Source organism: Leopardus geoffroyi, chromosome C1, assembly GCF_018350155.1.
Source record: "Leopardus geoffroyi isolate Oge1 chromosome C1, O.geoffroyi_Oge1_pat1.0, whole genome shotgun sequence".
NCBI classification, from domain to species: domain Eukaryota; kingdom Metazoa; phylum Chordata; class Mammalia; order Carnivora; family Felidae; genus Leopardus; species Leopardus geoffroyi.
Genome location: NC_059328.1, coordinates 71,798,948 through 71,813,736, shown reverse-complemented (window position 1 = coordinate 71,813,736; position 14,789 = coordinate 71,798,948). Strand labels below are relative to the sequence as shown.

The following is a 14,789-nucleotide window of genomic DNA, read 5'->3' as shown; positions in this document are numbered from 1 at the left end:
AATAGGTCCCATTTAAAAAAAAAAAAAAAAGATGATATATTTCAAAAGTATTTTATATTAATGCACTATACCTAGTTGAGATTGCAATATAAATACTGTAGATGAAAAAACCAAGAGATCTAACACTTCCACTTGCTTCTTTTGCTTTCATCACCAAAAAAGGGTCTTTAGTCATTCTGATTAAATACAAATTCTGTTCCATAAAGTCTTATCAAAAAGAGAGTTTTTTTTTTTCTGTACTGTTTTTCCCTTTTACTACAACCTGAAGTTTCCTTATTTGATGCATAATTTACTTTTCAACAAGAACGTAATTACTTTTGATTAAAGGCAATGGGACACTAGGATATCAGTGTCTTAAAACTACATAAAGCATAAATTTTAGCTTCACATAAATGTGAAAACCATATTCAGCCTGATTCTGGTTTTAAAATGAAGATGCTATTACACTAAAGCATTATTACACTAAAACATATAAAGCAGTACTACAATTTCTGGAAATCTGTAATTTGGTGGAATGTGGCCTAAGAAAACATCATGGAAAACCATAAATCATTACAAGTCTGTAAAAATTTTACTAAACCGCCATCTAATTAATGAAAGAGTATATACTTTTATTCTTGAAAATAATCAATTTGCTACAGCCTTTCAGTAAGTACAATACTTGTGTTTCTTTGGATGAGAATTGTACTTTTGTTATTCATGGATACCAGTCAGGCATATAAAAATTACGAAATTCATAAAATCATTTGGGATAACCACAAAAAGCAGTCTAAGTTCTCAGTTTAGCTGAGAGCATGTTCTGAATCGATATTGTTTAGTTTTAGGTTTTTGGTGTCCGAAAATCTCCTGTTCTCCCTTGTGATCACATTGTAGATTTTAGCTAGTGCCTTACCTACCTTGCTTATACGTAACAACCATAAATCACACTTTCCTGTTTCCTCTACCATAGGTGATCTCTCTTAGTTCATGACTGCTGTGGTGTGTTTGGAATTGATTTCCCTCGCTCTTGTTATAGTGACAAGTGTGATGATTTCTGTTCTTGGCTTTTGGTTTTATTTATTTGATATTAAGAATGATTTTCCCCCTCATACAACGCTGTAGCATTTGAGATTATCCAACCACTCATGTTTAAGACGCATAAGAGTATTAAAGGGGAAATATATTTATATAACTCATTTATTTGCAAGGCCTTTTGACCACTTTTTTTTCCTATTGAGGTATAATTAATGTATAACATTATATTAATTTCAGGTGTACAACATAGTGATTCAATATTTGTATGTATTATGAAATGATCAACACAAAAAGTCTACTTAACCATACATAGTTACAAATCCATTACCATGAATAGTTAGAATTTTTTTTTCTGTGATGAGAACTTTTAAGATTTACTCTTGTATGTCAGTTATGCCTCATTTAGAAGAAGAAAATAGAAAACATTTAAAATTTATTCTTTCCCAAAATAAGTTACTCCAAATTTCCCAACCCCACTTTAAAAAATCTGATGGCATAGCAGGAAGATGTGATTTCAGTTCATGCAAACAGGTATTTTGATCCAACCTTCTTTGGATACAACCCCAAAATCTACAAAATAATGTAAGGGAGAATCCTGTTTCTCATCAGTAAATAAACAAAACAACTTGCAAATATACAACACACTATTATGAAACATGATGTTGTACATGGACAATTGGTATTCTTTACCAAATAAGAGTCTAGAAATTAAAAATCCATGTAATTGGAATAATTTACAATTATATTAGTATGCCTTGCTTTCTCGGCTTTTGTTTCACATGCATTTATAGAGGGCCAGAATCAATAAAGTATATGTACTGCGAATTGCTTACTTTATGAGTAACAAACCTAATAATATGTATGATAATTGGAAATTATGTGTGTGCATTTTTAGCATGGTTGCAAAACAAGAAGTCAATTACCAAGGCAATTTATAAGAATACAAAATGTTCACTAGCATAATAGTTTTTTGTTGTTACTTTTGTTATTTTCAGAATATTAAAGGTTAACAATACTTCAGTTAAAAATAATTCACCACAGTTTATTTTATTTTGAAGACCAATTGCTATCTGTCTTTGTTTTCTAAAGGTGTTCTTAAGGACTATCTAAGAGAACTTCCTTCTCCTCTGATAACCAAGCAGCTTTATGAGGCTGTAATAGACGCAATGGCAAAAAATCCTTTGAAAATGTCATCAAGTGGATGTGAGAATGACCCAAGTGACTCTAAGTATACTGTTGGCCTGCTTGATTGTCTGCCTGATGTTGAGAGGGTGAGCATCAGTGGTATACTTTTTCCCTGAAAGCCAACTAATGAATATATACTTAGCTCCAGAGCTACAAATAGTTTTTCAGGTATTTCACATTTGTGGCATTTAGGAGTTTAAGCTCTGCCTTTACTAAAGGCTCCTTAAACAGCATAAATATAGATGACAATTTTATCTTTTCTGTATATAATTTTAGTCTAGGCACAGGTACTTCCTATATGTTTTTAAAGAGTATGGCTACCTTATTATTAAAATAATATATGCTTATTATAGAAAAATTGAGAAGATATAGTAAAGAAAATGGAAAATTGCAATTATCAATAACCAAAGGCAACAATAATTAACGCGTTAGTTAATTAACTATATGTAGTTAATGTATTTCCTTTTAGTATTTGAAAAATATGGTAACTGTTTCAGTGTACGTGGCTTAGCCTTAAGACTTAAGTAACCCTCACCACCACCATCGCTTTCCTTCTTGCGTCTTCCCATTTACCTCCTCACAATCTAAATCTTGGGACCAGTATCCTCAGGACCAGAGGAGATAAGAGGGTAGCTGGGTCTGCAGAACCAGTCTCAACCTAACTTTAACTGTTGTTCCTTAGAACAAAAGAGAAAATAAGAGAGAGATGGCTGAGCTTGTCCAGATGAGGTCAACTTTGCCTATATTTCTTATTATGTGAGGGTAGAAAGGGCAAGAGTGAATGTGTGAAAATATTAAGCCCCAAAACTTCATTCACCTTTATTGTCCCCTTCCCTGTGCTTGGTCCAGTTAGATTAGTAAGTATACTCCTGTGGGTGAGAAGAAGGGAACAACTACAAAGAAGTAAGCAGAATTAGAAGGGTGGAATGAAGGGGTAGACATACTCCTTCTTCGTTGCCAGGTAAAATTTGATTGCCAGGTATCATTTGACTTACATGTGAGGAAATGAGTGGAAATTTAAATCACCTGCTCCAGTTATACAGCTTTTATGAGTGCTGTAGTCTGTCACCTGAATTTATAGGTCTTTCTGGTCCTAAAGCTCTTGCTATTATCATCCTTTCTAAAAAGGCTTCATAATATTCCATTGAGTGGATTTGACATAATTAATCACTATTCTCTTTTGTATAATATTTAGGTTTTGAGTCTATTTGTATATATTTTTATGCAGAGATTTCTTTTCAGTTAGAATTACTTATTTGGAGTAGAAATAATGGAATTGTTGATTTAAATGATGTGAACATTCAAAGGCTCTTTTTTTTTTAATTTTTTTTAATATTTATTTATTTTTGAGACAGAGAGAGACAGAGTGTGAACAGGGGAGGGTCAGAGAGAGAGGGAGACACAGAATCTGAAACAGGCCCCGGGCTCCGAGCTGTCAGCACAGAGCCCGACACGGGGCTCAAACTCACGGATCGCGAGATCATGACCTGAGCTGAAGTCGGACGCTCAACCGACTGAGCCACCCAGGTGCCGCTCAAAGGCTCTTAATATGTTTTCATATTACTTTTCAAAAGGGACACAACAATTGCACTTTTTGGCTCATCTTTATTTAGTAGACAAAAAAATATTTTACTTTAAATTGTATTTCTTGGTTTGCTATTGAGATTAAATCTAAGATATTTAGCCAGGTGTGTGTGTGTGTGTGTGTGTGTGTGTTGGTCACAGCATGGTATGCTGAAAGTAGCCTTAAGATGTCAACATATGTAGAATCCCACTTGTGTTAGCAAATGTATAGTGAGTGGAGATGAAGAATGGATATTTATTATTGACATTGCTTTTATGACTCATATATTTGATTTGTTTTGATTTCAAAATATTAATTACAGTCTCCTCTAACTTTTCTTCTTTCTTTATTCTTTTCTTTCTCAGCCGAACATTAGAAGAATATTTATTTCGGCTGTCCTTATTTCTTCACCACCCTTGACTACTCAACACATTGTAATCTGGCTCCCTACCCTATCTTTCTGGACTTATTTTTGCCAAGGTTACTAATGACCTTCTGATCACTGAATCCATTTTTTACTTTTGGCTCTAAAAATAAGTCATTTTGATTTTTTCTTTTTTAATAATTTTTAAAATTACAGTTTTACTTGGCATTCATTTCTTTAATACAATTATGAAGAAGAAATTATACACTCATTTTATTTGTTAAATGATTGATCACATGCCAGTACCTCAAAAACATCATATTTCTTTCCATAATTGCTTAGACCTAAATAACCTTCCACCCCTTACTAGTTTCTTCAAGTTTTAAAAAATATTCTTTTTGGGGACACCTGGCTGGCTCAGTTGGATCCTTGATCCTCAGGATCGTGAGTTCAAGCCCTATGTTGGGTGTGGAGATTACTTAAATAAATAAAAATACTTTTAAAAAAAAGTATTCTTTTTCAACAAAAAAACTTTTTTTTTTTCATCTCTAGCTATTCTATTCTTTTTTCCATGGTTTGTCTACTTAAAGTATTTGTTAGTCAAGCACATTGGCCTTTTTCCTATTCTGTATCATGATAGACCCTGGCCACGTTTGAAATTGTTAGCTTCCTAAGTTTAAGGTTGGCAGTCCCCTGATTATGACTAGAGGATTTATCTGTTCTTAAAGATAAACACTCTTACCTAATCCCTTTTCCATCACAGCCTTTGCTATTGTCATTTTAGAGGAGGGAAGAGAAGAAAACGTTGATGTATATTTTCCTAGGGACACCAGTTGAAATTTGGAATGCATTCATGAGCCTTTATAAAGACTATACATTTTAACCATCTAATCGATCAAATTATGTCATTGGAACCTAAGGGTCCAAGCTTTGAAACAATCTTTTGAAAAGTAACAGAATGTCTGTTTATATTTTCTGCTGTAAATTGTGTCCTTAAATTTGCTCCTGTGTATGACTTTACTAAGTGAAATGTAATTTAACTTAATTTAGGCAACCCTAAAGATGTTGCTGGATCATTTGAAATTGGTGGCTTCTTATCATGAAGTGAATAAGATGACGTGCCAGAACCTGGCTGTGTGCTTCGGACCGGTGTTATTAAGTCAGAAGCAAGACACTAACCATAACAACAGAGTCTTTACTGATTCAGAAGAACTTGCAAGTGCTTTGGATTTCAAAAAACATATTGAAGTTCTTCATTATTTACTTCAACTCTGGCCAGGTAAATGATTCTCTGGAAATACTTTTCTCTTTCAAGGGCAGAGTGTTTGAATTAGCTAATCACTAAATATGCCCATATATGATTGCAGAAAATATTTCCTAGATTTTGCTTTTTCTGTTTAAATTTTTTGCTTTTGCTGATAATATAATAGACCTATAGATCAGTGTGCACATTTTGGATTTGGTCAGATCAGGATTTGTATCCTGGTTGTGTTACTTATTAGCAGTCTGGTCTTGGGCAGGTTCTTTAACATCTTAGAGCCTCAGTATCGTCTTTTGTCATATGGACTTTAATAATGTTTATGGAATTTATAGGAGGCTTAAATAAGGAGTTACGTATGTTAAGCTGCTCAGTGCAGTTCTTGTCACATAATAGGTACTCTGTAAATATTAACTTCTTTAGTCCTTCAATCAGTTCTTCTTCCTGACATTTTTACTGTATTCATGGTCATTCTTCAAATTATCCAGGCTTGACTTGACAGTTATCTTTGATCTTTCCATCTTTCTTATCCATTCCTTGTTCCAGTCAAGAACAAAAAGCTGATAGTTATTTTCCTACTATATCTCTTATATAGTTTCAGAGCTAAAAGGAATACATGTTTAATTAGATACTCTAATGCTATATTTAGGTTCCAAATTTTTCTTATCCTATAGTAATGCCTGCTTCCCTTCCCTACCCTGCATAGTACCAAACATGAAAGTACTTAGGAGCTCTATGTAGCATACAGTGGTAAAAGTGGTTGGCTCCTGGAGTCAGGCTTGGATTCAGATCCATTGTGGCCCAGGCACATACTTTAATTCCCCTCATTATGCTTCTCTATAAATAGTGCCTACCTCAGGGTTGTTGTGAAGATTCTGCAGATAAAGCATCAAAGACAGTGACCAAAGCGTTTTGCATAAAGTTAGCTCTTTGTTACTGTTTTAATGATACATGTAAGGATGGACCAAAGTGCAACAAAATGCTTGATTTGGTCTTAAAATACATCTAACTAATTTTAAAAAGTGAATAAAAAACTTCAACTTTTAAATTTGGAAAGTTAAAATTTTTGCTTTCTTTCAAACACAAGCTTAAAAGTCATTTCTAATGTGTCTTTTAACTGAATTGGTATATATAATTAATTATTTAAAAATACTGAATCAAGATTCTTTGGCTAATTGGTTTGATTTCTGCATTTGGTGCCCAACATAAGGGATCTCTGAGGTTAAAGTTTTAAATGTGTTTTCTATAGTTTTTCCTACAACTGCTTTAATTGTAATAAACATCAGGAATTGGGGAAGGAGCCATCTTTGATCTAATCACAAATTAAAACTTGCTTACCTGGAGAGATAAACACAGTTTACTATCAGTACCTGATTTCTTTATCATTAATTCTGTATCAGAGGTTAATGTTATTTAAAAATAACTCCTCTAAGGACCTGAATACACATTTTTCCAAAGAAGACAAATGGATGGCCAACAGACACATGAAAAGATGCTGAACATCACTTGTCATTAGGGACATGCAAATCAAAACCACAATTAGATATCATCTCACACCTGTCAGAATGGCTAGCATCAAAAAGACAAGAAATAACAAGTGTTGGTGAGGATGTGGAAAAAAGGGAACCCTTGTGCAGTGTTGGTGGGAATGTAAATTGGTGTAGCTGCTATGGAAAACAGTATGGAGGATCCTCAAAAAATTAAAAATAGAAATACCATACAATACAGTAATTCCACTATGGGGTATTTACCCAAAGAGAATGAAAACACTAATTTGAAAAGTTTATTGCAGCTTTACAATAGCCAAGATATGGAAGCAGCGTAAAATGCCCATCAGTAGATGAATGGATAAAGAAGATGTGGTGTATATACTAATTATGGAATATTACTCCGCTATTAAAAAAAAAAAAAAGCGATCTTGCCATTCACGACAATATCAATGGACCAAGAGGGTATCATGTTAAGTGAAAGAAGTCAGACAAAGGCAAATACCATATAATTTCACATACATATGGAATCTAAAAACCAAAACAAATGAACAAACAAACGAAAAAACTGGAAACAGACTCATAAATACAGAGAACAAACTGGGGGTTGCCAGGGAGGAGATGGCATGGGGGAAGGAGTGATATAGGTAAAGGGGACTAAGAAATACAGACTTCCAGTCTACGGCCATACCACCCTGAATGCGCCCAATCTCGTCTGATCTTGGAAGCTAAGCAGGGTAGGGCCTGGTTAGTACTTGGATGGGAGAAATACAGACTTCTGGTTATAAAATAAATAAAGTCACGGGGATGAAAAGTATGGTATGGGGAGTATAGTCAACAATATTGTGATAATGTTGGTGACAGATGATAACTACACTTATTGTGGTGAGCACTGTGTAATGTATAGAGTTGATTCACCTGAAAGTGATATAGCATTACATGTCACCTATACTTCAATTAAAAAAAAACATCTGCCTCCTTTTCTATAACCTGTACTTTTCTTTGGTTATAGTACCTCAGACAAAGGGCAGAAAGATGAGAGTAAATACCAGTTAGTTTTGCCCTCTAAATCATTTGTTTTTGGATTCAAGAGAAGGCAGACGTCAAATAAAAGTACTGCAGTGACTGTGCGTGAGAAAGTTGATAGTGATACAGAGGATGAGCCATAGCGCATTAACTTGGTAAATGCCCATCTCTATGTGTTAGATAAAAGGTTTGACTCCTTGCTATGCATATCTTACATATTTTTGTTTTTGGAATTTCCCCTACTCTGGAGGTAAAAAAAAGAGTTGGTTCCACATTTCTCCCATCCACCTTCGTTTTTACTTTAACTTTTGTGTTATTTTTTGTTTTTTCATTTGGGGCAATAGTGAAATTTGCTTTGAGCTTTCCATTTGAAAAATCTTGTCTTCAAAGTGATCAGTTAAAATCCTAGCATATTGGCACCAAGAGGTAAAAATCATCCTGCCAGTGGTATTTCAGATTGTCTTCTGCCAAGCCCTAAGGTTCTTTGGAAGCAGCTTTGGAGCCAGATTGGCAACAGGTGAGGGAACAAAATGGAAACACACTTCCCTTTTGATCAAAACAGTTTTTGTTTCATCTTTTATATGTATTGGATTTTTATAAATTGTTGCTTTTTAAAAATGGTCTTGCTGTTGTAAGAAGAATATTGAAATTTACTGATAGGCCACTCTTTCTCTTTATAGAAGGGGAAATAGCTTTAGAGAGAGTGTAACTCCTAGACTAGCTGTTTGCTTTATCACATTTTCTATGATGAGTAAATTTTGGGCAGGTTTTTTTGGGAAAAAGCTATCAATTTTTTCCTATTCCTTTTTGTTTCACTTTTCTCACTAGACTAAGCTTTATGAGGTCAGGGACTATATTTTGCTTACCCTTATACACCCAAGTCCTAAGACGGTGCTTGGCACTAACGAGGCACTCAATATATTCTATTAAATAAGGCAATTATACTCTAGATAAAAGGCTAATAACATTAGGTGATGGTTGAAAATATAAATCCACCAGTAGAAAACAAGATAAGAAAATTAAGATTCTTAGTACATACCATTACATTTTGAAGCATTTTCAGCAACTTTATAGATTGCATTTTTAATTTTATTCTGTTGAAGACGGACAGTCATAGTACTAGAAAAACCAGAACTTTTGGGGTCAAAATTAGCCAGTTTCTCTGCATTTTTAATAGGAAAGCATTCCACCATCAGTAGTTTAAAAAGTCGGTGAGGTTGATTTTTCAGAAGTTGAATTCTTAGTCCAAAAGATAAAAATATTACTATAATTGGTTTCTTAAATCCTTTCCAAGAAAATACACAACAATAATGTTTGAATAGGGATTTGGTTTAAGTAACTGGCAACAAAACAAATCTGGGTTTTGAAGGTGAATGTCAGAAGATGGGAGCACGACAAGACAGGCTCAATCCAGAGTCAAAAATGCGTTACTTAGGGGCACCTGGCTGGCTCAGTCGCTAGAGCATGCAACTCTTGATCTCGGGGTCATGAGTTCAGGCCCCACGTTGCCAAGGCACAGAGCTTACTTAAAAAAGAAAAAAAAAGTTTTACTTTGGTTGGATCACAAACCAGATTACTTCAAGGTTAGCAAAGTACTGTAATGAAAACAACAGGCATGCCACTTAAGCACTAAGAACAGGAATAGCAAGAAAATGAGGGAGAAAAGCCAGGAGACTTAGTAGAGATTAGCAGCTAGAGGAGAAAAAGGAATATGAATAATTAAGCAGTGGAAAAAATCAGCTATTTATTCTGCAGTTGCTTCAGTTAATGGCATGGGGCATTCTATATTAATACTGTTATTAAAGATCAATTTAAGTAAATATCAGGGGCACCTGGATGGCTCAGCTGGCTAAGTGTTGACTCAGGTCATGATCTCTCAGGCGTGGGATTGAGCTCTGCTTTGGGCTCTGTGCTGGCAGCACGGAGCCTGCTTGGGATCTCTCTCTCTCCCTCTCTCTCTGCTCCTCCCCCACTCACATGCACACTCGCATGCACTCTCTCTCAAAAATAAAACATTAAAAAAATAAATATCAGGCCTTTGTTTTCCAGAAAATTTTAGCTCAAGAGATTTTAGCTATTCATAATTATATATAATAGCCATCATAAAAATTTAGACAAATGGAAATGTTAGAAACATACCTATAGATAGTTATCAAGTATTTTAATAAAATCTAAGTACAAAAAATTATGTAATCTCTGAAAAATGTATTTTAAGTTTATTTTTGAGAGATAGAGACACAGTGTGAGCAGGGGAGGGGCAGAGAGTGAGGGAGATACAGAATCAGAAGCTGGCTTCAGGCTTGAAGCTGTCAGCACAGAGCCCGATGTGGCTCAAACTCATGAACTGTGAGATCATGACCTGAGCTGAAGTCAGAGGCTCAACCGGCTGAACCACCCAGGTGCCCCTGAAAAATGCTGTTAAGATCACTGTAAGTCTGCAAAACTAGCACTATATACAAGTTTGTATTACTTTGCAATTATCTTGTTTTGTACAGTAAGGAACAAGCATTCGTTATATGTTGGAGAGTGTAAAGTGGGTGTGTTATTACTGATAATATATTCATACTGATAATAAGTATCTCAGTGAAAGAAAGTGTACATGAAGAGGCATTTATTAGTGGAGAATAAATAAGCAAAAAGAGGAAATTATTACGGGTAGTTTTCAAAAGCTATGCCTCAACATTCAAGTCCATCTTATATACAGAAGAACCGTAGGCAAATGTTTTGTTCAATATGCACTAAAGGGTAAGCAGTGAAGCCTTGGTTTGTCATGAAGTTATGTGTATGTCTGTGGTAATCTATATGGCCAGCACAATGCATACTCTTAGAAGAAATTAATATGAGGAATGTTATTTGAGATTGTTAGATATCTAACTAGAATGGGAAAATAAAATATCTGTACTATTTTCAGGCAATAAATGAAGACTATTAGTAGCTAATGCTGTATAATCAAACTCAGGTAACCAGTGGTCAAATTTAGTATTTGTGCATTTTATCAAAGTGAAATTTGGGCTGCTTAGTAAAATAAATTATGACACAGCTGCTAATAGAATTGCAAAAAAGCACAAAGGTTAGAGTGAGCACTTTAAATGCCTTTGCCTCATTTAGATGTTTGCAGAAGAAGGAACTTTTTGTTTTGTTTTCTTGTTTGTACACCAACATGCCTTGCCTGCTTTTTGCTCTAGCTTTTAATATACAAGAAGCTACCAGCTTAGCTACTGTTTGAATTACAGCTAGATAATAATTAACTTGCACAGAAAGTTAATCAGCGTTGGAAATTTTATTTGTTTGGGGATGTTATGATATGGCATGAATTAGCACCATTGACCACTCTACTAGCTTCTGCCCCTAATCTTGATTATGTCTGGTTAGAAAAAAGTAATTATGGAATGCTTTTTTTAAAATAGTGTGCATGTTTTGTTTTTAATGCATGTTTGTAGTTGATTATTAAATGGCTTATCTTTAGCTCTGTTTTTTGAAGGCCAGTTGGATGGCTGTGACTAAGCAAATTTATTGTTTGTTTCTAGCGCAACGTTTAACTGTCAAAGAATCAACAGATAATTTGTTCCCAGAGCAGAAGTCTTCTCTAAGTTATTTGAGGAGGAAGAAAGAACGACCTTGCATGTTAAATTTGAGTGGTACTGATTCATCAAGAATACTTAGACCGAGGCAAACCAGATTAGACAGTCCAGTTAGCAATCGGTATGCAGGCGACTGGAGCAGCTGTGGAGAAAACTACTTTTTAAATACAAAAGAAAATTTAAATGACGTAGATTATGATGATGTCCCTTCAGAAGACAGAGAAAACGGAGAAAATTGTAGCAAAATGTATGGGCCAGATATAATGATTGAACAGCCAGTACCCTTGTCCGAAGAGTACACATTTCAGACGTATTTGACAATGCAGACAATTGAGTCTACAGTGGACCGAAAAGTCAATCTCAAAGACCTACAGGAAAGTATTGATACTTTGATTGGAAATCTGGAGCGTGAACTCAACAAAAACAAGCTTAATATGAATGTTTGAGATTGAGAGGTTTTATTTGCTTTTTTGTAATGTTTTAAATTTTAAATCAATCTTTCTCATTTTCTTATACCTCTCACAATGGTTTTATTTTTTTACTTTTAAAAATTCCATTAATTTCTAATAAGTTCATGTGATTCCATTAAAAACGCTATCATTAATACAATTTTTACTTATCTCAATAGAAAATTTTTCTTGGGGCAAAGATAACTTGGACTTGTGGATATTTTAACAAGTATGGCCAATTCTGTGGAGATGACTTTTAAATGCACTTACAAGGTTCGGATAAGTTATTGGCCCCTCATGGTTTTTGTACTTTATAGGAACTGCTCTTTTGTAGCTGAAACAGGTGTTTCTTTCAGAGGAACGTGGTAGCTGCTCCGTCTGGTTTGCAGTGTGAGCCCATGTACACTGCAGCATCCTTTGATCATATTTCATTTGCAATGCAAATGCTGCTCTAAAAAAACTTTTTATAAATAAAAGTAAAATTATACAAATATTAATGTATTCTTATTAGTGTTCAGTAATTATTTAAGCTTATGAAAACTAAATATTTTTATAAACCTGAAACGTGTATATTTATAAGTGCATATATGGATAGATGTTAGAATGAGAGGAGGCATGGGCTGCAGAATCACATGTATCTTTAAAGTATATATGTCATGAGGCCAAAATTATTAGCTTCATTGTCTTTTTCAGGGAAAGAATATTTAAGTTAAAGGAGGAGTTCTGTAGAAACACTTGAACCAAAACACTAGAAGCTTCTGAATAGAAATAATAGACTTTCTTTTTTTTATTCACAGAAAGTCACAGTATCCCTAGTGAGAAGTCATCTTTTAAATTGAAATTCTCTAACTTCTTAAGGGATTAAGTGCCCAGATTTCTGCACTAGTGATTTACACTTCAAAAATCTTTACCTATTCTATGCATTTTTATGTTCTGCTTTTTTAAAACAGAGTAATTGTGCTTTAAATGTATTATTTATTTGTAGTAGTACATTGATAACATTGACTTTATAATTGCCCTCATATGTATCTAAAGAAATCTTGCCGGCATAGTCCATGTTATTGATTTTTTAAAATAACTTATTTTGGCTAAGTGTATCTACCAGATAGGCATTATAGCAGTCACAGCAGTGTTTGAAAAATGTAAATTTAGAAGACTTTTTATTAAATTGGAATGTATTTTTTTAAACTTTTATACCCACAGAACATGTAATTTTAAAATTATAAATAAAATTTGAATTACCAACTTAAAGATGTAGCAGCCAGTAGAAAACACTTCTTGATGTTTTTCTAAATATTAAAGTATTTAACTATTTCTATGTTAAATATACACTGATAAACAGAACACCTTGTTATTTAATTTGAAAACTCAATTGTTAAAAAGCCAGATAAATAATTATTTTTATATGAAAATTTCATTTTTTAAAGCTTTGTATAACAATTCAGAAGAATACCAAAAGAATTTGTGACAGGTATATATCTAGAGTAAACAGTCAAAAGAAATGTACTTTAAATGTTTTATAGGAAGACTTTGTTTGCTATATCATGTATATTGTATGAATTGAATAAGTTGTTCCAGAAATATAAAAGTTTTATTAAAGAATTATAACCTTGGTGTCATGCTATTAATTATCATCATGATTTTAAGGATCACTTATTTTAATGTCATTGTTTTTAAACATGTTAAAGTATTGGACAATCAAATGTTATCCATAAATCCATGTAACAAATCCTTTTTGTGCAGAATTGAATTTTCCAGAATCTGAAATACCTTAAAGGCCAGATTTATTTTGTTATATAAATTTGGATGGGAATAGTTTCATCTCTACTGTCTTAAATAGAAAATACTAAGCATTTATTTTGTCTGGATCACCGAGTCCTAACTGTAAATCTCTTTTGTTGACTTTGCTGTGTTTAGTAGTGCTCTGTAATTTACGCCTTTACTTTAAATGGCCCTTAACTTCAAATCTTTTTTGGGTTTTCATACCTGCTTTTTATAAACTCCTGGGATCTCTCTACACAGACTACCAGTTGTCATTCCCTTCTAAGTCTACTTGCCCCAATGTTTTTTAGGATTAAAAACAATCTTAATTTTAGTGCATGTACCTGAATAAAATTTCAAGCAATCCGTATGGATAGAAAATAAAAAGTAAAAGTGTGCCTCCCTGCCATTCACATCAATCCTGCTTCTCAGAGGTAACAGCCACTTTTTATTCTTTAGGTAGCTACTATCTCTACCACTTGATCTAGGTTTACTGTGCCTGTTTCTCGATTTGTCATTTAAGTAGTATCTGTTGATTGTTCATTATGAATATTAAGGAATGTCCATTCCTCCTCCCCATTTTATATTCTTTTGGTTTCCTTTATAACTAGTAATCTTTATTTCTTGATCCATCTGTATTAAACAATGTCTCTTGGCTTGCTACCATTGTGGAAATGACCAACCCTATACTTTCCTTTTACCTCCATTACTGCCTTTTACCTCCTAACTTCTCTAAGTTACACAATTAGTTTATTAATCAGCGTTAATAGATGTATATTATTTGGGGGAACTATATTTAACTTAGCTTTTTCCTTTATATGTTTCTAAAAACAACAAATCAATAACTAGCCATTATGTGCTGGATTATGCAAAAGCATTTACTAGTAAGTCAGGTGATTTTGTCTCCTACATATCCAATCTTATGTCCTCAGATCTATGCTGATATATGCAGAATATTCCAAGCTAAAGGTCAAATGAGTTATTTTATCTGCTAGCCATCAACTCCTCCAAATCATGCTGTGTATTATTTGCTTCAGAATTGGGTCATGCCTTGGGGCACCTGGATGGCTCAGTTGGTTGAGCACCTGACTCTTGATTTC

The 14,789-nt window shown here is 33.8% G+C and overlaps 1 protein-coding gene across 2 annotated transcripts in view; it reads left to right on the top strand.

The window, feature by feature from the left end:
* Nucleotides 1–13,552, top strand: part of SYDE2 (synapse defective Rho GTPase homolog 2) — a 53,718-nt gene extending 40,166 nt beyond the window's left edge. Inside the window, exons 5-8 of one of the 2 annotated variants that reach the window (XM_045478095.1) lie at nt 2,104–2,285; nt 5,178–5,406; nt 10,810–10,857; nt 11,426–11,541. In XM_045478095.1, coding sequence (XP_045334051.1) covers nt 2,104–2,285; nt 5,178–5,406; nt 10,810–10,820 — 422 coding nt within the window. In that variant the 3' untranslated portion in view covers nt 10,821–10,857; nt 11,426–11,541. Of the gene's footprint in view, nt 1–2,103; nt 2,286–5,177; nt 5,407–10,809; nt 10,858–11,425 lie in introns of both variants that reach the window. The other variant, XM_045478094.1, reaches the window with a different exon arrangement.
* The last annotated feature ends 1,237 nt before the right edge of the window (nt 13,553–14,789 follow it).